The sequence below is a fragment of the Platalea leucorodia genome (assembly GCF_965183815.1).
Source record: "Platalea leucorodia genome assembly, chromosome: 5".
NCBI classification, from domain to species: Eukaryota; Metazoa; Chordata; class Aves; order Pelecaniformes; family Threskiornithidae; genus Platalea; species Platalea leucorodia.
Window position 1 is genome coordinate 58,512,244 of NC_138827.1, and position 23,948 is coordinate 58,536,191.

The 23,948-nt window shown below is 39.5% G+C and overlaps 1 protein-coding gene across 2 annotated transcripts in view; it reads right to left on the reverse strand.

The window, feature by feature from the left end:
* Window positions 1-23,948, reverse strand: part of DIP2A (disco interacting protein 2 homolog A) — a 136,662-nt gene that overhangs the window by 8,580 nt on the left and 104,134 nt on the right. For both annotated transcript variants that reach the window (XM_082311659.1, XM_082311658.1), the window contains 15 exons: window positions 20,079-20,215; window positions 18,559-18,639; window positions 18,246-18,373; window positions 16,124-16,238; window positions 14,752-14,953; window positions 14,081-14,190; window positions 13,860-13,940; window positions 11,188-11,311; window positions 10,229-10,350; window positions 9,801-9,912; window positions 9,523-9,632; window positions 8,883-9,013; window positions 6,965-7,133; window positions 5,613-5,783; window positions 2,294-2,355 (listed from right to left, as the gene is read on the reverse strand). In XM_082311659.1, the coding sequence (XP_082167785.1) occupies window positions 2,294-2,355; window positions 5,613-5,783; window positions 6,965-7,133; window positions 8,883-9,013; window positions 9,523-9,632; window positions 9,801-9,912; window positions 10,229-10,350; window positions 11,188-11,311; window positions 13,860-13,940; window positions 14,081-14,190; window positions 14,752-14,953; window positions 16,124-16,238; window positions 18,246-18,373; window positions 18,559-18,639; window positions 20,079-20,215 (1,855 nt within the window). The remainder of the gene's footprint in view (window positions 1-2,293; window positions 2,356-5,612; window positions 5,784-6,964; window positions 7,134-8,882; window positions 9,014-9,522; window positions 9,633-9,800; window positions 9,913-10,228; window positions 10,351-11,187; window positions 11,312-13,859; window positions 13,941-14,080; window positions 14,191-14,751; window positions 14,954-16,123; window positions 16,239-18,245; window positions 18,374-18,558; window positions 18,640-20,078; window positions 20,216-23,948) is intronic.

The window sequence follows — 23,948 nt, forward strand, 5'->3', positions numbered from 1 at the left end:
GCAGGACCAGGGAGGTGATAGTGCCCCTGTATTCGGCACTGGTGAGGCCGCACCTCGAGTACTGTGTTCAGTTTTGGGCCCCTCACTACAAGAAGGGAATCAAGGTACTAGAGCACATCCAAAGAAGGGCAACAAAGCTGGTGAAGGGTCTAGAGCACAAGTCTTATGAGGAGCGGCTGAGGGAGCTGGGGTTGTTTAGTCTGGAGAAGAGGAGGCTGAGGGGAGACCTTATTGCTCTCTACAACTACCTGAAAGGAGGTTGTAGCGAGGTTGGGGTTGGTCTCTTCTCCCTAGTAACAAGTGATAGGATGAGAGGAAACGGCCTCAAACTGCGCCAGGGGAAGTTTAGGTTGGATATTAGGAAAAACTTCTTCACTGAAAGGGTAGTCAGGCATTGGAACAGGCTGCCCAGGGAAGTGGTTGAATCTCCATCCCTGGAGGTATTTAAAAGACGGGTAGACGTGGTGCTTGAGGACATGGTTTAGTGGTGGACTCGGCAGTGCTACGTTAACGGTTGGACCTGACGATCTTAAGGGTCTTTTCCAACCTAAATGATTCTGTGATTCTATGAAATGATGGTGAATAGCTTGTCTTCTAACAGCTAAGATTTAAACTTGCAAAAATTAGAGGTGAGTAGTCACAAAAGCTGCCAGTTAACCTATGTCCCTAATTTAACATTATCAATTAAAAAAACCTGAAGCAAATGCACCAAGTCTTGATATTATGTTTCTTAAATTAAGTCTGGAAACAAATACATACATGTACCCTACTAAACTTACAGTCTGAACTTGATGCTGCCAGCACTTATATTAACTAAGTTAACCAAGAGACAAGTTAATATGAAAATTATGACTATAGAATTAAGTCTGATAGAATGAAGTATCCTTGGCAAGTTTTCAGATGACATGTGTGTACATATATGCGTGTGTGTGTTTTGATACGCTGTAATACAGGCCTGACATCAGTTTATTTGATCTGGGAAGGCTGAGGGAATTGAGTCGGTTTGGTCTGAAGGAAAAAAATAAAAAAAAAAATTAAAAAGACTTAGGGGGACTCTAACTGCACTTTTTCCACTACCTAAAGGATTGGTAGAGAGAAGATGGAGCCAGATTTCTTGGAGTTGCACACCAGAAGGAGAAGAGGACAGGGATGTAACATTCAAGATGGGAAATGCCAGTAAGGAAAACTTCCCCAGAGCGGGGTGTCAGTCTTGGCGCACACCCCCAGAGAGGAGGAGGATCTCCATTCTTTGAGATTTTCTGTACTGAACTGGTCCTGGCCCTCAGTAACCTGGTGAAGCCTTGAAGCTGGTTCTGCTTTGAGCAGGAGGTTGCATGAAGGACATCCAGAGATCCTGCCCACCCTAACTGTTTCTGTGATTCTGTGACTAACCAGCCAGTTAGCAAAGTCACCATTTGCCAACGGCCTGGTTAGGTAAGAAACAGCTAATGAGTCTAGATTATACAAGACTGATGAACAGACAGCAAGTTAGGTAAGGGTCTAAAAAGGAACAGCAGAACAAGTGATGGAGGAGGAGATGTTGGACCACTTCCAGCACATCATTAAAGGATTCTCTAGGGTGGGGTTCCTTGTATACGGTGATGACGGATTAGCTGCTGCCAAGAATATTTCAACATACCGCTGCAATGCAACAAGGCTGAACTTTCTCCTTGTCCTGGTTTCAGCTGGGATGGAGTTAATTTTCTTCTTAGTAGCTGGTAGAGTGCTGTGTTTTGGATTTAGGATGAGAATAATGTTGATAAGATACTGATGTTTTGGTTCTTGCTGAGTAGAGTTTACACTAGTTAAGGACTTTCCAGCTTCTCATGCTCTGCCAGGTGCATAAGAAGCTGGGAGGGAGCATAGCTAGGACAGCTGACCCAGACTGGCCAAAGGGCTATTCCATACCGTATGACATCATGCTCAGTATAGAAGCTGGGGGAAGAAGAAGGAAGGGGGGGACGTTCGGAGTGATGGCATTTGTCTTCCCAAGTAACCGTTACACGTGATGGAGCCCTGCTTTCCTGGGGATGGCTGAACACCTGCCTGCCACTGGGAAGTAGTGAATGAATTCCTTGCTTTGCTTTGCTTGTGCGCGCAGCTTTTGCTTTACCTAGTAAACTGTCCTTATCTCAACCCATGAGTTTTCTCACTTTTACTCTTCCGATTCTCTCCCCCATCCCACCGGGGGGGAGTGAGCGAGCGGCTGTGTGGTGCTTAGTTGCTGGCTGGGGTTAAACCACGACACTCCTCTACAGTCATTAAATAGTTAATGCTTTAACATCATCTGTACCTGTCATGTCGAAGTGCTCTCATATCTACGTAGACTGTTGTTGGATCTGGTCCTGCTGTTCCCTAAGAATAAGACAGAAGAAACAAATTCAACAGAGCCAGAGAATCCTGCTTTCATTCTCACAACCACATAAATTTACAAATTCCTCTCCCTTTTTTACTGACACTTATAAAGTACTGCCCTAATCTATGAGAAATATAGTAAAATAGCCCCCCTTTCTAGAGTGACTGCCATAAAGCTTTGATGTTTTATGTAATCAGTAAATGAATGCACAAGTGAAGTATGTATTTATGCAGGTAAGTCTTTAAGTTTTTAAAATTTTTAAATTCAAAACTTAAGTTTTTAAAATTTCATTTTAGTAAGCACCTCCTCTAAAAACTACATAGCAAGTGCAAAGCATGTAAGCATAAACCTATGCGGGTCTAATCCCTTTCCCAAAGCTCAGCTGTTCTACTTTATAACAGTCTTGTCAACTTTGAAGAAAAAGAAAAACCAACAACATTTAATTAAAATATAACTCTAACCAACCTGTATCTTTTCAAGGCTCCTGCCAGTAACAGCCTAGGCAGAGCTCTGTCGCAGTCAGAGGAAAACCTTCTAACCGACTCTGGTGAAAGGTCTCCATTTCCCAGCATGTGAACAGGGGACCTTTTTTTCCCCCAGCAGAATTTAATCTCAAAACAACTAGAAACTACTGTGAAATGCATATTTAAGCTGAAAAAATAGGCAAAGTTTCCTCCCCATAGAACAGTTTCTCATTTTAGAAATACTTAAAATGAGGCCACTTGGGCATCAGCTAAGATTGCAGTGCTGGAGAACAGTTATAATGTCTTTATAATGACATTCCCTTGTACTTTTGCAGCACCACTGAGGCTCAGTGACACTGACGGTCACACCAGATTAATGGTGTGATCGTTACCTGTAGGAACATACCGTTCAGTAATTTTAATCATTGCTATAATTCCCTTTCTGGCTTTTTTGAGAAACAGATATTGTACTTCAGCTACAAGTGTTCTTTGTGAGTAAAACCAAACTTCTTTAGAGGAAAAAAAAAAACTCTCTCTTGATCTGTTTCAAATGAAAACTCTCTCAAGTGGCATACATTTGTTATAGAGTAATACTGCTGAACCAGACTGACTTTAGGACATTACAAGCACACATGCATCACTATACCTGTTCAGCCAGCTTGCCCAGCCTGTTTGGCTGACAGCGGGACCACAAACAGAAGTAACAGAGGCCATCAAAGTGTGTGAAACAGAGAGAAAGGGGAAAAAAGAAAATACAAACAGAGGCACTGGAAACATAAGATACACACAGTAAGACAGAAAACAAAACTTATACTGTTTTAGAGTGAAAAGAAAATTTCCATTTCAGTTTATTCAAGAGCTTGGCACTTTTAAGTGGTTCATTGGGAAACATGCAAGTCCCAGTTAATAAGACGAGGTTTAAGGCAGATCATACGTAATGCCTGTTGCCTTATCATAAATCCCTCCTCCATCTGTAAGTATCTAAAGGCTGCTTGCAGCTTCAGAAACACCACCTCACTAAACCAGTCCAGTAAGGTTGGAAGATGTTACATATTTATTTGCATGCTAACTTGTATCAAATATGCATTCAGATTGGTTATTAATCTACACTCATTTAAATTCAATGATTTAAAGTAGTCAAATACAGATATCACTTTGGAAGAATGAGGGAAAGGGGTTTGAAAAAACACTAAAAAAGGGCTCAAGAACAGACAACAGAGACGAAAAAGGTATAAAATGAAGGGGAAGCTTAACTGCCCAGCAGCCCTACACTTTTCACCGTTTTCTTGGAGTACTTTTCACACTGCCATTTAACATTCTGTAGAAAAACTGTTTTTTTCCCCTTTGTACACTCTGAACAGCAAATATCCAAAGCTGGCTTTTAAAATTCTTATTTAGACAGGCAATTCAGAAAGCTGTTCTTTCACACTTGGTATCTGAAATATTTTATTCAATGAATTTAAAATCTTTCTGCACAGTCATCTTAATTTCATCTATATCCTTCCTATTTTTCAATCTACTGATTCATAAAATTGCTCTGGCCACATTTCTTTATAACCATTTATCTAGGGGTTGTTAAAAACCTTTTATTGTTATCGTTTAATATGTGTGAAAGAAACTATAGTAACTAAAGAAACAATTATGAATGGCAACATATTTAAGAAGCTCATGGCCCAAAACATCTCTCTTGTAGGAAATCTAGAACATTAAAATATATTCTGAGAGGAAAAAAGGCTTTACTTCACCTAGGGGGCACCAGAAAGAAGAAAAAAAAAAAAAAAAAAAAGTTTTGCAAAAGCACAGTAGCAATCTTTATACAATCATATTTTTTATTAAGTGTAATTCATACCAATAAAATTGGAAATAAAATTTACAATTACACACATACTTAACGCATGTGCCGACTATGAAATTCCTCACATACAAAACTACATACTGCCACATCTGAAACTTCAGCAGTTTATCTATTAACTCAAGTATTATCCAAAACCCAGGATGCTTTGCCAATTTCTAGACCATACTTAGTACCTGATTTTCAGGTAAGTTGTGGAATATATTTTTTTTTTCTCTCCTAACTAAAGAAGAAACATCTCATTAGGAAAAGTAGGATTTAATCTGGTTAAATTACACATACAAGATTTTTGTCAACTGAATACTAAACTGTCAAAGGTGGGTCTGGACCACAGCATGTCATTATCTCCAACCTGAAGCAGGGCTGTGTACTTTATGGGCATATTCTCCCCTTCAAAGCTTCCAATTTTACAACTTTAATTGAAGAAAAATTCCAGCTCTCACATGAGGTGAGACAAATGTATTTGCATGTTGATAATACTCATTTGAGATCTTTAAAACTAAAAAAACCTGCCAACCTTGTCATTTTTCCTGGGTCTTATTTGAAGAACTCTGTCTTCCATTTAATTCCACATATACATAAGCTACTTTTCAAACAGGCAAAATATGAATCACACAAAAGCTGAAATAGCACTGCTTGAAATACTTAATATGTTTATGACCACGAAGCTGTGTATTTAATTTAATACTGCTCCTGCATAGTAGGAAGGAAACAAATTTCTTAATACAGATCCTCTGTATTAGAAAGGCAAATCAATTGGTACACAAAAGTGAAATGATCATAATCCACATCTTGAAGGCTTATTTAACTTGGTGATGAAGCAAGCAAGCAATGGAGCTCTAGTTCATTAGAAAAAAATTACATACAGCTGAACATGATTTCCTATAAAGTTGCCAGAGATTCTGTCCATAAGCATAAGGAATAAGCAGTTTAATCCCACCTGTAAGCAAATTGCTACGTTGACCCTGCACCCAAATGTAGTGCTCACTGCACGAGCAGAGAGGCCCAGGTCTTTGAATAACTTAGAGAAAGACTGTGTTAATGTAATCCTTGGTCTCTCCTCTGCAACCACCATGCATGTTCGCACACAGGACAAGTTAACTCCTTTCACCTGAGAGGTTGGGTGAAGAAAACAACAACATTTTAAGTTTGAAGTCAACAATTCTAGAAATAAGCCACTTTAATTTGTGGAACAGATGGACTTTAAAAATGCTAGAATAACTGACGTGGACTAGTTAAACAATATAGACACGGACTGCACTCAGTTTGGCTCCATCCACCCAGCACAACCCTCTAAAATTGTGCCAAGAAGATCTGCGGTAGGGTTTGATGCAAACTCCTTGCATCAGGTAGCTGCAACATAGCCACTCATTGTTTTGAGCTGAAAAAACACAAAATGTCATTGTGTCACAGGTTTGGGCTCACAAGAGACCCACTTGCTCCCAGTGCTGCACAGTTCAGATGCAGGCAGAGTGTTCGAGACATTATTAGCTCTCATCAGCGTCAATGAGAACCTGTAGCAGCTGGCTGCGGGCCAGGATTCCCTTCAGTGAGGTCCAGGAGAACAGAGGGACACAGTTTTTTGTCTATACTGAGAATAAGCACAATGTAGACACTTTCTTGTGCACAACAAGCTGCCAGACATTCCCAGTGGAAGTCCTGAGCAGCTTAGTTACTACAACCGTGGGAAGTCTCCTACCATTGAGACAGAGGCGCCTCTTCAGGGACATTAAGTTTCAGTTAAAGAGATTTCCCTGAAAAATAAATGGATGTATTAGTGTGTAATTGCTGCTGTTAGGAAGATTACATCCATTTTAGTACTCAATACTTTTGGTGTCAAGAGATCTGAAAGCAAGTGAGACTTGCCAGGTTTTGGGGGGCTTTTTGTTTTGATTTTTTTGGGGAGAGGGGTTTTTTGGTTTTGGGGTTTGGTGGGGGCTTTGGGGTTTTTTTTGACGTGGGTTTTTGTTTGTTTGTTTGTTTGTTTCATCTCAGACAAGAAAAAGTTGATAGGCTTGCTAAGTATCTTGCCCAGAATCTCAGAAATACCCAGCAGCACAGAGGTGGCACAAATACGTAAAGTTGAAACATAAGACTTCTTCCTCCCCCCGCCCCCATCAGAAACATGAGAGCTGAAACTTCCAGCAATCTCAACATTTCCCAAAAAGCAAGTCATAATGAAAGGCTTTCAAAGAAAAATTTATGGCCCATCTTCTGCAAGCCGAAATGAAATATTTTTAGAAAGATACATGTATTTGTATGTCAGTATGTTGAAAAATTAAGTCCACTCACACGGAGTATATCAGTCTGTGTTCCAAGCCCTTTGGTGCATATCTCCATCACAGAGTAGGAGCAGAACGTGACGCGCACTTTATACTGACTTACAGCAGACAACCACAGAGACACATTGCTCTCCAGTTCCAGAGGAGGGACTAGAATAGACTGATGACCTGAATATACACTAGAGAGAGGAAGAAAAAGAAACATGAAAACTTCAAGCCAGCATAAAAAAAGCCAAAAGTTACATAAGTCAAAATGAAGCACACACAGGAAAACTGAGAGCTTGGTATCTATTTGAACTTCAGCTTATCTTCTCCACAGAGAGCAAGTATCTCTTAGTTAGCTAAGAACTATGCGTTTCAGTTAAGTCACAAACTTTAAGGTGAGTATATTTGTTCTGCAGTAAATTGTGTTGAACTATAGGCAAATACTCCATGCCTTGAATAGTCAGAACTTCTGACACTAAAATGTTAACAATTGCAACATCATTCCAGTTACAGATTACAACTGGCAATTGAGCTTATTTTTCTGAGTCATTCTAGGGAAAATGCACCTTTTGCTTTGAGTGAAATGAGTCTTTAACACCTATATTGCACCACTCAAGTTTTTAGTGCAATTTTCTAGCCTTTGCTGTAGGCGTCTCAGTTTTTAAACAGTGTTTATGTGCAATATTTAACCTGGATACCAGTTAACATAAGTGGACAGAAAGTCAAAATCAGAATCACACCACCTTTTAATTACTTTTTAAAAAATACTACATACTCATTTCAAGACAGTAAACGCCATGACCATACAGTCTTAAATTACCAAATGTTTTTTAGATCAGTTATTATCAACAAAATCAATGACACGCCCCTCTGTAAAACCAGGCTTAGATAAACCAATGCATCTTGAAAAAAAATAACAGCATCTCTAATTGCTTTCAACAGGTAGCTTGACATGCTTGCCATTTCTCCTGACTAGAGCTGACGTGTTTTTGTAGTGGGCAATGCGATGAGGAGGTTTTTTTTGTTTTCTTTTTAAACATTCTAAAATAGAAAAAAAAAATCATTCTGTAATAAAACAGTCTTTCACACTAAAACAAAGCTATAACTCAGATGAAACACAGCAGACCTTATAGTAACTCTTGTATAGGAAGCATGACGTACGTAGCTCCCTTCCCTAAAAATATTTTTAAAAATCAATTTAGATTTTAATTCTTCCACCACTGAGGCTTCTTCTCCCTCCACCCTGCCTCACTTTACTGATGACATAAATCATCAGATGTTATCAAAGTTAAATTTTTGCTTTCCTTCAGTACATTTCCTTTCCAGTTGGGGAAATTAGAGAGGGAAGGAACAGGTTAACTACAGTAAATTTAACTTTATCTGTTTATAAAATAACCTTTCATATTCAGTTTCTGCATTTTTTTAATGAAATATCTAAAACACTATAAAATCTTTGGATTAGTTAAATATGTAGAATATTTTAAAAGGCAAAAAAGAGGAAAATTTTGCAGCTTTGCAAGATGTGCTGCATTATAGTAGTTATCTGACTGAATCAATTCAGGTCTCATTCATTTTAAGAAACATTTAATTGCTTCCTTTAGCAGTATTTCTTAGTGCATACTAATCTTGCAGTCAACACCTTAAGGGTCTTGTAAAAAGATATGGTTTAATCTCAAAAGACTTTAAAAGGATTTATTTAATCAATGTGAAATAGACAGTGAAGTCCTTTTTTTTTCTGGTATCTAATTAATTCCACTTGAAAAACCCAAGTAACTCAAGTAACTAACTTATTTAAATGAATTTTGTTACCACAAAATTTATTTTATGAAATTCCTATAAAAAGGTTAACATGGGTTTCTCTGACAGTTTCATCCATGACTGTTTCCTTGGATTCTAGAGAAGGCTGGGAACACATGAGAAAGCCTACAACTCAAACAACATACCTGCACAAGCACCATAGTGCAAATCCCAAGCCACAATAAGGGTCAAGGCAGATGGCAATCTGACGTGAAGGGTACAGTTCACACTGTAGCTTTATAGAGCGACATAAGGCACTTGTAGCTGCATGTGACATCTGTAAGAGGAAAACAGGCGCTCTCAGGGACTTTTTAAAAAAGTGGGTATCACACGTAATAACCGATAGAAATGTTTATTGTAGAAGACGTGGCAATACGTAGTGGTTTGGGTTTTTTTAAGCACCTCTAAAACAAGAAAAGGATAAGAGCCCAAAATTTCATAGGTATTTTCATGCTAGTGGCAAATGACATCTGTCATGACATCCAACGATGCCAAATGACATCTGACGTCTCTATGATAGATCTCAAAAGAAAACATTAATGAACTTTATGATAAACACTCTCCATTTAGTCCCCTCAGTGATTCCTCACATAGAGCCAGTAAGACTGAATGTTCCAAAGAGTGCATCAAGAAATTTTGATGTCTTGCAAATTTAAAAATAAGCTTTCTGAACACTAACATGGTCCACTTACATTTTTGTATTTCTTCTCTGGCAGGAGGAATGAATGTGGTATATGCCTATATACAAGGAAACAAAGTATAATCATCTCCCTCTTGTTACTCTACCTTTACTCCTGCTAATATACCAGTAGTAGACACACTGAAGTCCAAATATGCCAACGTATCTGGAGATGCAGGTCTGAAAATACTAGCCAGCTTCTTTTTAGGCATATCATCTATTTAAAATATATAAAAAGAGAAGAGTACCATATTATTATTTTGGAAAAAAGAGCACAGGACAAAAATGTATCTTTACAGCATTAACACCAGATGCTTTCTATAGTTTAGTTTCTAAACAATATTCAAACTATTTACATTTGGGCTAGTGGGCAAACATTCTGTACCTGTATCCAAAATAGTGGGCCATGTTTTAATATCCACAGCTGTTGCAGCTTCCTTGGACTTCAGCAGTTTCATTATCGCTTGTGTGGTCAGTATACAGGCAGACTTACTGACCTGTAAAAGACACAGCATTAAAAACATTTATAAAAATAGTGAATGAATGCTCAAGTGATTTCATATCCATCCAGATGAGATAATCCGTAAGCTGAATAGATGAAGAAAACATTGGAAACAAAGCAAAATAAATTACAACAATAGGAAGAACATTTTAAATGAGTTTCTGAAAAAGTATTTATTGACTCAGACACAGCATACTGATTATTGTTTTTCTTAGTTTATTTTACATTGACTGTGGCAAAGCAATTTATCAGGCTGCATCAACCATCCTACACCCACCAAAAGCATTAGGAAAGGAATGTCTTATACATACCTCTACAATCATTTTGACAGTGGGCAGAGTGGTAGCAAGATTCTGTGGATGAGGTGGGCGAACGGTGATAGGTATACAGCCAGCATATAAGCAGCCATAGAAAGTTGCTATCAAGTCTACTCCTGTAAAGGATATTTGTGAAATTAAAGCCATTTTTATCAGAACAAAAGGCCAAACTCCTTCACCAAAATCAAAATACACACTGATTTATTTTATCAAGATGTAAGGATTTGTCACAAAGGTCTCTTCAAATCAACAGGCTGTTCTTGGCCATGCCCAATTCTATAAGGCTAAAATATTTTGCATTTGAGAGTTAGCAAATGTTATTCAAATCCTACAAACTTTAAATTTGTAGGGATATATTTTCATGGACAGGTAGTACAAAATAACAAAAATAACAAAACAAGATACTGTAGGTTTTGAAGATGACAACTCAGATTCTTTTAAAAAGCATACATTTGTTTTTCACAATTATCACTCTGAAATATGTAGTCATCCTACTTTTATGACGTAATACTTTTTTGCTGCGGTACACGTGCATTACTAGTGTATATTTACAAGTCTGGGCTCCAGATTTCACTTCTAGAGACAGCCATTCAGGAAAGAAAGGGTGTTCATACATTGACATCCCTAATCTAGTTTCCAACGGATACATATGGAGTTTTATTCCATTCTCTGAGGCTGAAAACTGAGAATCTTTCATGTGGTTTAAATCAAACTACTCTCGCATAACTGCCCAGCCATCTGGAGCAGTTAGATGAAATGTTTGGTAAATGTAGTTTGCCACTTGGAGGAGCGACATAATAATAAAACGACAAAAAGGAAGTCTCTTCCTTGAAATACTAAGTCACTGCCATATACCACTATATGAAATGGATGTTTGAATGCTCTATCTTTGCGACAGTAGTTTCTTTTCTTGTGATGTCTGACTTTTATTTTTGCTGTCTGTACTGCCTTACCTGGAGGATAAACCAGGGCCACGTGGTCACCAACATTCAGTCGTCCTTTCTCCATCAGTGCGACTGCCACTCTCTCTGCTCTCTTGTGCAACTGTATGCACGATGCAGTGCTAGCTACAGCGCCCTGCACAAAACAGAAGCAACATCAGAAAACTTTATGGAGAACAGTTTAAAACTGAACAAAGTACATGCTGCCGATGCAATATTTCATTATCATTTTAATGATACAGCAAACACTTTTAAAGACTCTGTCTTGGTGTTTCGGAAACCATGCTGCTGGTACCATGAACTTTTAGAATGCTAGAGAACTTTATACATATTATTTTGAACATCAAACAGCGAAGCAGCTTATAAATGTATTTGGTACCACAAAATGAATACCTCACAAATATTTGAAATTTCACAGTCCAAGGGAGAAAACACACTAGTAGTAGTAACACAATTGTTTTAGCAGCAAGTGAAGGACTGCATCAGCTTTACCCTACCATGCACAGCCAAACCTCTAGATGTTTTTGCAATCAGCAGTCTTAAAAGGGCAAAGGGAACTCTGCTGATGTCTTTGGTACAGATATTCTTTTAAAGGGTCATAGAGGCAACCTGAGGTGTGGTTGGTACGCACTGTCACTTCTGCTTCAGTGCATCTACTGTCCACCTTGTAGAAAGTGTATTTCCCACAACTATGCATCTGGAAAGTCTTTCACATGGAAGCAGCTGTATCTTTGGATTGCTTAGGCAGTCGCAAAGTCATGGAGATTCCAAAAGGCTTAGTCCAGTTTTTGATGTGAAGACAGAAAACATCCTTTTGCTATCCAGCCTAGGAAGCGATGCCTTAGCCTTAAGCCTGTGAGGCTGGGATGTATCCGTTTTTCCAAGACTACAATCTGTTGCAAGAAGAACTGGTTGGACAACTACCTCAGAGGAAAACAGTCAGAGACCAAATGAAGCCTCCCGCTATACAGATAAGGATTTTCACAGCAAATGTCTGCTATACAAGTATTCAGTTTCAAGTCCAAGACCAGCTGCCACATGTAATCGTCAGCCCAAGTGCACAGCTGTCAGATCCAAGGCCTAGTTTGATGCAGAATGGCACTAGCATTCTGCTCAGTTTTACTAAGTTGCTAAAGCCTGGGAGCTCAAGTCATGCAAAATAAGACCAGTAAATACATTGTATTGTTGATATAGGAACAGTAGCAGCTCAAGGACTTGGGATAAAAATATTGACACGAAAAAGCATAAAACAACAGAGTTTCTTACAGACAGCTGTGAACACACTAATGTTTAGCATTGTAGCTTATTAGTCCCAGTTATTTAAGGCATGTGTTCACCAACAGATAATTCCTTCGTGCCTAAGTTTTGTGTTTCCTTTTTGCAGTCTCCTTGTGAAGGGTAAAAGTTGCCTGAACAAAGTGACCCAGAAAGGGGCTTCATACTAGAAAACTTCCCTCAAAAGCCTCTTCACTTTGAGAGAATAAACCAATTCTGTGACTTTTAATAATAACCATATTGAAGCAGTTTCTTCTGCTAAAGCACAGTCTCATGAGAGAAGTCAGAACTTTGAACCACATCCTAAACCATTTTGCCTGTCTGAATGAGAGACCCAAAGGCAAATCCATGACTTCCCAAGGACGCTGCTGGACCTTCCAAAAGCATGTTCCCTGTCTCGCATGTCTGCGGGACAGCACAGCACAAGTTAGACCCAATTTGTCACTGGGCTGTTATTGTCACTGGAAGGGTAGCTACTGAGTACAGGCTCAAACGAAAATTGACCAACTTTGCCTCCTGGAAAGAAAGGAATAAAAAAGTGCCAGAACAGCAGTAGAAGAATCTAAAATATTTGAGTTTTCTGAAATATGCACAGCAGTAGTGCTCCTCAAGCCTGGGGAGGCTGAAATACTGAAGAACATACAAAAGCGCATGTTTTTTCACACCCCTTTATGAAGTGTTGTATACACAGCGTATGTGAATGCTCCAAACTACTGACAGTCACATGCAGAGCAGAGTGGCTATGAGCAAAAATAGATGGATTTACTGAGAAACGTGACTGTTGCCTTGCCATATGTCATAAGGGCTCAGACAGCCCTTGAATAAAATAAGGATATAGAGCCTGTGAGTACATAGAGCCAGTACTCCAAAACTGAAGCATTTACTTTTTCATGTTTGAGGGACTGTAAGTGACATCCTTTTTAGGTGCAGAGTCTAGCTGAGGACAAGGCATCAGTGTCTGAAGGGTGTGCAGTGCTCCTGGAAAATATGACTCTAAAGCTGTCCCAAGGGTTCTCTACTTAGGCTCTAGATCTTCTAATTAAAAAAATCCTCCAGCTCTGACTTCCAGTTACCCTTGTGCTCCGGGAGGAAGACAGAATTGTGGCTTCCATTAATATGACAAAAGTTGTGTTCCAGCAGGAAATGCAATTACTGCAATGTTTTAAGCTAAGCTGAATGCATACTGAAATTCCAGATGTGGAATAAAAGATGTGGAATAAAATTCCGGATGTGGAAAAATTATGCTGTTTGCTAACTAGCAATTTTTGTCTGCTTCAAAACCGTGACATTCCACATCATCAACATAACCTGAAGCCTTTTAGGAAAAGACTTCTAGCTGGAATTTTCTTAGAATCCAAACAATCTTTTACTGAGATCAATCTCCAAGTATGATCTAAAGTGCATCTCACCTTGGAATTCAACAAAAGGAAGAGGGGATGATCTGGAGTTGTTTGAGCTCGCCACTGAAGAACATCTGCTAAATACAGGAACTGAAACAGGAAAAAAAAGGAGACACTCAGATTCACTCAAAATGCAGCATGCTTAGTTTCAGCAGAATACCATAACTGGTCTTCTCTCATTTTGAATAAGCCAATTCAAATATTTAATAATACCAGGACATCAGTGTTACCTTTCTTGCCTGGTCGTTATCCTCCAACTGGGCAACATCTCTGCCTGAGGCTTGAGCAATTCTCTTTCCAGCAACAAGGTTTCCTACTATCATTGAAGCAGGACCAACATCTTCATTTTGAAAAAATAGTGCAAAATGAGGAAAAATAATGTAAGAAACATGTAATAATCTAGAATTCGGCCCGCAGATTACTATAAATGCCATATGTAACATAGATCTGAAAAGATGAAAAACTAAAACCAAGGATCATATTGCATAGAAAAAGAGAGAAGAGGATAATATGGTACATTAAAATTCAGTCCATTATCAATATGGTACATTAAAAATCAGTCTATCACTGATTCAGCAAACTGAGGTCTGTCTGTACTTCAGTTTTATTACGTGAGTTACCGGCCTTTGCAAGATGGCCAGTACAAGAACAATTTATAACGTAGCTACAGAAGCATGAACTAGAAACATGCCATGCGTCCTTGCATTTACCTGGGATTCAAGACAGCCCATAATGCCTTCACTGACTTCTGAGCTGCTCTGACGACACCACTAACTCTGCAAAGTTAGGCAGCTTAAAGCCATGAGCAGCCCTGAGCTGTCACATTGCCTCCAGATCATACTCCACACATACCCTCAGAGACAGACACGCGGAACTAAGGAACATGCTCTGGTTTACTCACCTGGTTGCTTCTGTCGAGGCTTAGGCAGGTTAGTAACGCAAGTATGTGGACACATCAAGACATTACAAGGGTGCAGAGCACCCTCTAAAAAGCGCTGCTTGGTTTCTGAAATATGAATTCCTCCGAGTGGAGCCTTTGGCAAAGTGTTGGCTGGTACCAAGGCAAGACAGTAGACGCCCACTTGGTGAATGCTATCAATTGCCTTGATAGAAAGAAAAAAAAAATACATTCCATGTTATCAACTGGGATGTAGCTAGAGCAAGAATTTGAATTCAAGTCATTTAGTAACATTAAAATTTTTACTTGCACCACAGTTTGCAAATAAAGGGTCCAACTCTGCACTCACTGAACTCATAGAAGTTGTGCCATGACTTCAATGGGAGCAGGAGCAGACCCAGGACTTTGCTTGTGCACTCTATCAAGGGGATGCCACCTGCACGTCAGGGATTAGGAAAGTCTCTTAAAAGTGGGCAAAAAGTGCAGAGATTTTAAAAAGCCAAAATTATACCACAGCAAATTTAGCACGTATGGCACAATCACAAAAGCGCAGTAGAACACAAAACCACAAAAACAGGGAGGGAAACATCTTGCTGCTTAAAACTTAAGTGTCTATTTTAGCTATGACACTTCTAAAAAGAGGAATAAAAATATTTTCTCCCACAAAAAAAACAGCCTTTCTATTACCAGATATTCCCTCCAAAAAGACTATGAAGCTGAAATTAGACAGAAACCATTATTACACAGCTGCCTTACTCTTAAGAAGCATCTTCCCTTAAGTTGTTCTCTTTAGCCTTCCCTTGAGTTGTCCCTTCATGAGAGTCGTCTTCCATAATTCCTCTCTCACTTTTTACTTCCTTAGAACTGATCAGTTAATTCTGAGATCCTCAAATGCAAATCTACCAGAATTCCCCTCCCTCCTGGCCCCCCACAAAAATACAAAAAAGTAATCAAGGGAAAAAATTTTTAATGCTTGCTGTTGGAGATCTAGAATAAGGATGTTAGTAACATAAAAAGATTTCAGGGTCTGTTGTGATACTTAGCACTAAGTATACACTTAAGCAGTTTCAGACTTAACTCTTCCAGCCAGTGTGAAATCAGCAGAAATATGTAGAATTAAAACAAACAAAAACTATCATCCTTAGGACTTTAAGAATCCTAGTAGTATGAAGTTAAAAAACATTTTGAAAGAAAGTCTTACTTTTTACAAAATTCTGTTAACTATCAACCCTGAAATACATTCAGAAGTCAGCTTATTACAACTCTCTGTAGTTACACTGATGGGTTTTTCTTATGGAAAAAAAGACACTCCAAGATTCTCATTTCATACATCACCCTTATTCACCTGGAAAGAGAGAAAGGACAGACTGACTACCTGTAGAACCCTGCTCATCCACTGAAAACTATCCTCCTCTGACGCATCAGGGCGCTGCTCTGCCACAAGCACTATTCGATCATCATGCAAAACGGTCACAGAAAACACTGCTATCCTAAAACGCAAAGGACAGAAGAATGATAGGATGCAACATATGATGAACATAGCATGCTTTATTATAATGTGAAAATGACTGCAACCTTTAATGGCACTGTTTCAACACACACAAGCATTATTCATGCCAGATCATCACAAAATCACAGACAAATTTAGAACAAATGTAGGTTCATTATTGTAGTTTACTTCTGTTGGGGGTTAAGTGAATTTGCAGTCACCAATGTAGCACGCGTTTAACACAGGCAGGTTCCATACGTGCAGGGGCTGTGGCCAGCCTTGCCTATATAATTCCATCATGCATGCTAAACTTGTTGAATCTACATATGATGTCCCTTCTGAAAGACAACAACTATGCCAAATTACTGACCAGCATGTCTGTCAATGCTTGCACTGAAAAATAATTATTCCCATTTGTGAATTAAATTAGTTTTAGGCTTGCATCTTCTAAGATAAAATATTAATAATGCCTCAACCAGGTATGTGCCATTATTTTTATGATATGTCAATTGCACAAGTGATGCAAAAATGAGGAAAGCTCAACTTTCATAGAAACACAGAATGTTTTGGGTTGGAAGGGACCTTTAAAGGTCATCTATTCCAACCTTCCCTGCAATGAGCAGGGACATCTTCAACTAGATCAGGTTGCTCAGAGCCCCATCCAGCTTGTCCTTGAATGATTCTAGGAATGGGGCATGTACAGCCTCTCTGGGCAACCTGTTCTAGTGTTTCACCACCGTCATCATAAAAAATTTCTTCCTTAGATCTAGCCTGAATCTACACTCTTGTAGTTTGAAACCATTACACCTTGTCCTACAGCTACAGGCCCCGCTAAAAAGTTTGTCCTCAGCTTTCTTATAAGCCCTCTTTAAGTATGAAAGACCACAATAAGGTCTCCTCAGAGCCTTCTGAGCCTTTTCTTCTCCAGGCTGTACAACCCCAGCCTGTCTTCATAGGAGAGGTGTTCCATCCCTCTGATCATTTTTGTGGCCCTTCTCTGGACCCACTCCAACAGATCCATATCTTTCCTGTGCTGAGGACTCCAGAGCTGGATGCAGTACTCCAGGTGGGGTCTCAGAATCACCTCCCTCAACCTGCTGGCCACGCTTCTTTTGATGCAGCCCAGGATATGGTTTGCTTTCTGGGCTGCGAGCGCACATTGCCGGCTTGTGTCCAGTTTTTCTTTTACCAGTACCCCCAAGTCCTTCTTCACAGGGCTGCTCTCAATCCCTTTATCCCCCAGCCTGTACTGATACTGGAGGTTGCCCCAACCCATGTGCAGGACCTTGCACTTGGCCTTACTGAGCCTCATGAAGTTCACATGGGCCCATGTCTCGAGCTTGTCCAGGTCCCTCTGAAAGGCATCCCATCCCTCAGGCATGTCAACCACACCACTCAGCTTGGTGTCATCTGCAAATTTGCTGAGGGTGCACTTGATCCCACTATGTTGTTGATGAAGATATTAAGCAGTACTGGTCCTAATATGGGCTCCTGAGGGACACCGCTCATCACTGATCTCCATCAGGACATTGAGCCATTGACCACTGAAGAGCAATAAGGTTGGTGATACAACACGTACTATCTTTGAAGGTCCTTCAGCAGCCCCAACACTCCTAGTCTGTTCTTTAGAACATGCTGCAATGTTCTTCCCTAGTCCACTCTGCATGAAAGGCTCAGGTGGACAAAGGGGAGTTGTGTTTTACACTTGGCATACAAGCTTCATTTGACTGCCTTAAGAGAAGCTGTGAAAGAAGCTGTAAACAGACAGTTAAAGATCTACATCTATTATGCATGAAGCAGGGTGTCAATATTTGTCTTCCAAGTTAGCACGGACAGCCAAGTTCTTATCTGGCATATCACAACCTAGTGCCACCTTTCCTACAAAATACACATGTAAAAATTCACATGCAGAGCTCCTGTGTACACTGTGTTACTTGTTGATTGTTTGTGGGTGAAAAAAGGAGCAACAAAGCCCAATCAGCAGTGATGAAGTTTTTAATATACTCACCTTCCCCGATAGACAAACTTCATGGGTTCGACTGCCAATGCGGTGGCTACCACATCATCCGCATTGTGCCTGCGGCCACTAACTGTCATTAGCCCATCCAATTTTCCTACCACAAACACCAAATAGTCCTGAAAAGAAGACAGGATTAGAAATAGAGGGGAAAAACCTCCAGACTCCTGGTGATACATGCCTGACTAAAGCCAACAATATTGAGGTTACTGTCCTGACACAGAATTCTGCTGAACTCAGGGGCATCACTTAAGAGCTGGGAGTCAGGACAAAGCAGGGCCCCAGATGGCTCATTCACACTCACCGGACCCACAAAGCCAAGCAATCCTGTTCTTGTAAAGGGTTGGTCTGAAACAGGCACGCCGGCTGCTGTCACTGGAATGGCCTGAAAGAACACATAAGTATTCAGACACTCACAGTACTGTTAAGAAAAGTGAAGTTAAAATGCATTCTGCCTCTGTTTCATTGCAGCTCTACGCTCAGTTGAAAAATTACCCGATGACAACAGTTACTATCATGTCAAGTATAAACAACAGCTTTTTGAATAATGAAGAGCACATCAATTCTTAACTCTGTGGTAGCCTTCTTATCTTTTTCTCAGCTACTCAGCCTTCGTAACAAGAGTTCACACCACTTTTTAAATCAGGTTTTATAGTATGCACTCATATAGCATTTAATCAGAAAGTCTTTCTGTTGTTACTGTTAACATCCCCGATGAGATACGTACCCAGGCATAACACTTCAATTGTGACAAATGCTACACTATCAGAAATTTGAGAAAGTTGAGTTTGCTGCAATTATGGGGCGGCCCACAACAGAGAACCAGAGCAAAAGCATTAAGCTTATCAAGTTCCTCTCATCTGCTCAGGTGGTTTCCTTGCCTTCCCCCCACGCCCCAACTCCTCCATTACATCAGGTTTCTCACTGGCTCTCTTACTAGCTAAGGACAGTACTGAAAGCTAAGCTGTTTAAAGTGCTGAGGCTTGGCAAGCTGACAGAAAGCTTTTTTTGAAAGAGAAGACTACGGTCAGGATTTCTTTCATCTCTCTGATAGAACTCCATACTTCAGCCAAGTCTTCAAACTGCCGCCCAGCGTAACACTACTGTGTGTGCAACTCCCAAAGGACTTTCACTCCTTTCTTGCCAGAAAAGGGAAAACATGAAATTGGGGTACCACTGTAAGGAGAAATCTGGGCAGAAAGATCGCTTTTGTTTTACTTTGACAAACTACAAGGCTTATGACTGTTATGCTATCATCCTTACTAGCTCTTCTTCCATATACCTAGGAACATAATTTCATATATCCAACAGCAAACTGTTTAGTGTTCTAAGCATTACAGCAAAGCAACACTAAAGTTGATTTTGAAATGCACATACTGTCTGCAATACACCAAGGAAGCTTTTCTAAATAATTTATTATATGTGAACAAATGCATTTTGATTGTATGAAGAAGCTTACAAATATCAGACTAACTTCTAACTCTACGTCCCAAGCTGCACACTAATAAACTTGGAATGTCTTCAGGTAACTTTACATAAGACTGCTGTGTTAACACAGAACTAAGATGAATTTAAATGCTAACATAGGCACAACACTGGATAGCAGAACATAGAGGCAGCTGATTGACTGCTGAAGGCACTTTGTATTTTTGGTTATAAGAGACAGAATTTCGAGTTCTGATAAAGAATGAAGCAAAGTGTATTTGGCCAGGGCTTTTTCTAATAAAAAAAGAAAGGAAGTTTAAGGGAAAAATAAGTTTATTTGCGAGAAGAAATACTAGAAATGTAACAATGAAACTTTACATTACAAAGAGAAATACAAACCTCGAACACATTCTTGGTGATACCGAGGAGGCCGAAATATGCCATCCCAGTTGCACTTGAATTCACACATATTTCTCCAACCTCATCGGCTTTACATAGATAAGGAGTCCCATCCACCTTCACAACACACACGTTTGCTAAAGGGAGAGGAAGAACACAGAATCACAGCATTGGTATGCTTCAGCAGCTGACACAGAAGTTGCTTTGCCACTGACACGCAAAAACACGGCATGCAAGAGAGCTCTGTCTTTTTGACAGCCTGTGTAACGTGTTCTCCAAGTTTGAAGATGCAAGTTCACAAAGGCAATTTTTTTTCTTACAGTGCTTCACAGCCTACACATCAGCTGCAACTGAATCCAAAACCATAGCAATTACTTTTCAACTTGAAGGCAGATGGTTTGATCAAGTACAAGCATGTATGAGAATAAAGATGAAAAATAAGAAGATACCAATTACAGACATACCATTCTTTTTATTTATTGCACACTTTGGTATTTGTAGTATCATCCCTTAAGTTATGTGAGAAACACATTAGAAATGGAGAGAAAACTAGGCTGTTTTATTCTCTCACTGTCAGGTCAATGATTTTTCTGCATTAATTCCCACCTTGTTTCAAAGTAGGCCAGTCTACCAACTATTATTTGGAGACCATAGACAACTCATCTCACAGAGTTGTCCCTTACTGAACTTACTCCTGTAACTACGTATTATCTCTTCCCTATCCTCAGTTTGATGAACTTCAACTCATTAAAAGGATTGCATTTCATAAAGGTCCTACTGCTATTATCCTTACCAATTTTCTTCTGAAATCTCAGAAGTCTTCTTACACTGACATTTTCTTATTTTAAATCAAGGATATACACACTTGTAAACCAAATATTACACTGAGCTTTGCTCAGGCTACTGGTTATATGTTACTTCTGAAGCCACTGTTTTCTCAGAGGTTTCTCTGGCCAAGTAGAGTCCTTGCTTAAGCAGTCTGGATTTGTCCTTTTCTAGTCCAAAAGGGAAAGGAATAAGGATATGGAGGGAGAAGGCATGATGGGGCAAGGAAGTTTAGCTTAGTACTTAAGATTAAAGACTAACAAAGAAATCAAAATGGCTACCTGGGTCAATAAAAAATAAACAGAGCCTTTGAAAAATAACACAGACTATGCCATAAATTAATGTTCTGCCCTTTCACATTGTGTTTGCTTCCAACTCAGATTATCAGAGTACTCTGTGGTCATGTATACTATATCAAAGAAAAGAAAACAACCACAAGACCCCAGAGGTATCAGAAATTTATTTAGTTGGTTTGTTTCTATCAGGATCTTTTGAATGTTTTGGCCATGGAGCATATGTCAAATAGGAAGCCCAGATAAGGCTTACAACAGCCATTATGAAGGACAGCATTACTGTTTTCTAATTTAGCCAATCTTAAGTGATGTACAGAGAGCCCTTATTTTTACCACTGTTCAACTAGAATGAAGAGAAACCATTAACGGAAAGTGGCACCTTATCTTTGATACTAACACATGATAAAGCCAGCTCTGCTGCAAGCACGGATCAAGAACTCTGCTGGTAGAACAGGTTCATAGGTACATTTTTCTAATCTCAGAGAAGTCTTCAGTTCTCAACAACTTAGGTCTGAACAGGAGAGACAATAATTCACCCTACCAATAGATCAACCTCTAAATTATCTTGGTTTCATAAAAATTATCTATCAGAACGACTAGCATTTATTAATAAAAATGTTTGGAACCATGCAATGATAACCTTCGGTGACCAAATAAGAAGACGTCACTCAAGTTCTAGTACAGGTCCAAGTCCAAATTAGAACAATGGTTTCAGTTGCTGAAAATTATACTTATGAACTAGAAGGCTGGAATTAAATTATACAGTATGAACTATCAGTTAGTCGTGCAAAAAACACATTTTGCAATTTTGGAGGAGAAACTGGAAAAAAGGCCATTTAAAACTTAATGGTAAATTGAAACAGAATAAATAGTTTATTACCACAGGAAATAACTTGAGTTAATCTCAGAACTCTGTAACGCTTAAGCAATGATGCAGAGAGAAGTGTTAATAACTGGAGAAAGTGCAGCAATTTGTAGGCATACACAAATGCTACAGTCCTCAACTCATTCACAAACATAGAAAAACCAACAGATTGGCCTACAGAACCCAAATGATGCTCCATCCATGAAGTCCAAGGACAATCCTATCACCCTGATCAAGTAAAAAAAAAATACTTACCAGTAACCAATGTACGACACAGGTAGTCTAAACATACATTCTAACAGGAGGTATAGTTCTGCCCTGCCTGTAGAGCCTGTACTCTTGCCTCTACTCCTTTTCCTGCTTCATGTGTGGCATACAAGAGAGTGCATGCACCATTTCAGTCTCTCTCAACAGCATTGCATCTGAAAAAGAATTAGAGAGAAAGGAAAAGCAGATGGGATGGGAATGTACATGTGGACTACACATCATGAAGAATACTGATTACTGCTAAGAAAGCTTTCTTTCTTCAAATGAGTCCACATGTACATTCTTATAGATGGTGACTCTCAGCAGTTAGCCCTGCCATGAGATTTCTGGCAGAGGATGAGAATCCTACTGTGCGAACAAATGACCGCACTGATGCCCTACCAAAGACTAGATTCAGCTTTGGATGTTTCAAGACCAGCACAGCATAAATGCAAGAAGAATGTCAAGAGCCTTGCACAGCAGAAGGCTACTACCAAAGGTGCCTGATGAGTGTTAGAAAGTGCTCTCTTGTTCCACTTTCACAGTTTCATAGTGGATCCATATGCAACTGATGTCCATTTGGATTGTTACTGTATGCCAACAGTAGATCCAGGATCTTCTTGTAGCAAGCAAATCTTCCTAGGTCTGGGTCCATGAGAATAAAAACAAGAGGGCCCTCCTTGCACTACAGTCTTTAGTTATAACTTCTGTTCTAGAAGCATGAAGCCTTAGGAAAAATACTAAAAGGCTAGGATAAAATGCCTCTACCACCACTGTGGGAGGTATTTGCAGGATTTCCAGAGAAACCCAGTCTTTGAAGAAAACAGCCTATGGGGATGTCCAATGCAAGGACCTGAATCCCCTGCTCTTCTGGGAAGGGCAAAAGGCATAAAGCAAGCTAACTTCCTAGATAAGAATGAACAAGAATCTAGACTCTAAAGGTGGTCACACAAGCATCCAAAGCACAAAATTTAAATAGGAAGAAAACATCTCATCACAAGTGTACACATTGCCACAAATGTCCAAGAGAAGATGTCCTCCTCCAAGAGAAGTTCTGTTCCAAGTGGAACACACAGAACTGATTACTATGATAAATTCTAAGGATTGAGTGGGAACGAGGTACTGCTATCTCACATTCACAATCTAAGGAAAAAGACTGAAAGCTTCACAAAGTTGTTCTGTAACAACTCCTTTCACAAATCAGGCACTGAGGTAAAGGAACCAGATTCCTCTGCAGTGAAGATGCATCGTGATAACTACCAGAACCTGGGCAAATGTTTGATGAGACATGGACAAAAGAAACAATAACATCCAAGACATCCATAGACTCGTGACAAAGTAAGCATCCTGCCATTTGAGAAATCTGAACCATTCTCCTTGAAATTCTGGGAAAGATACTGAATACAGTCACAATCCAGAACTTGAAACTGTATATGCATAAGTTCATCTTGCAGAAGCCTAAGATCTGGCACGAATCCAAAGTCTTCTGCTTGAGCATAAGAACATAACTGCTGCAGCACTCTTTCTATGAACTAGCCTTTGTATGATTAGGAGCTATAGGGGTATAGATCTTCGGGATTAGAGAGGGTTACTCTCCTGTCAAAAAAAGAATGTGGGAAGGATCCCTGTAAAAGAATGGAA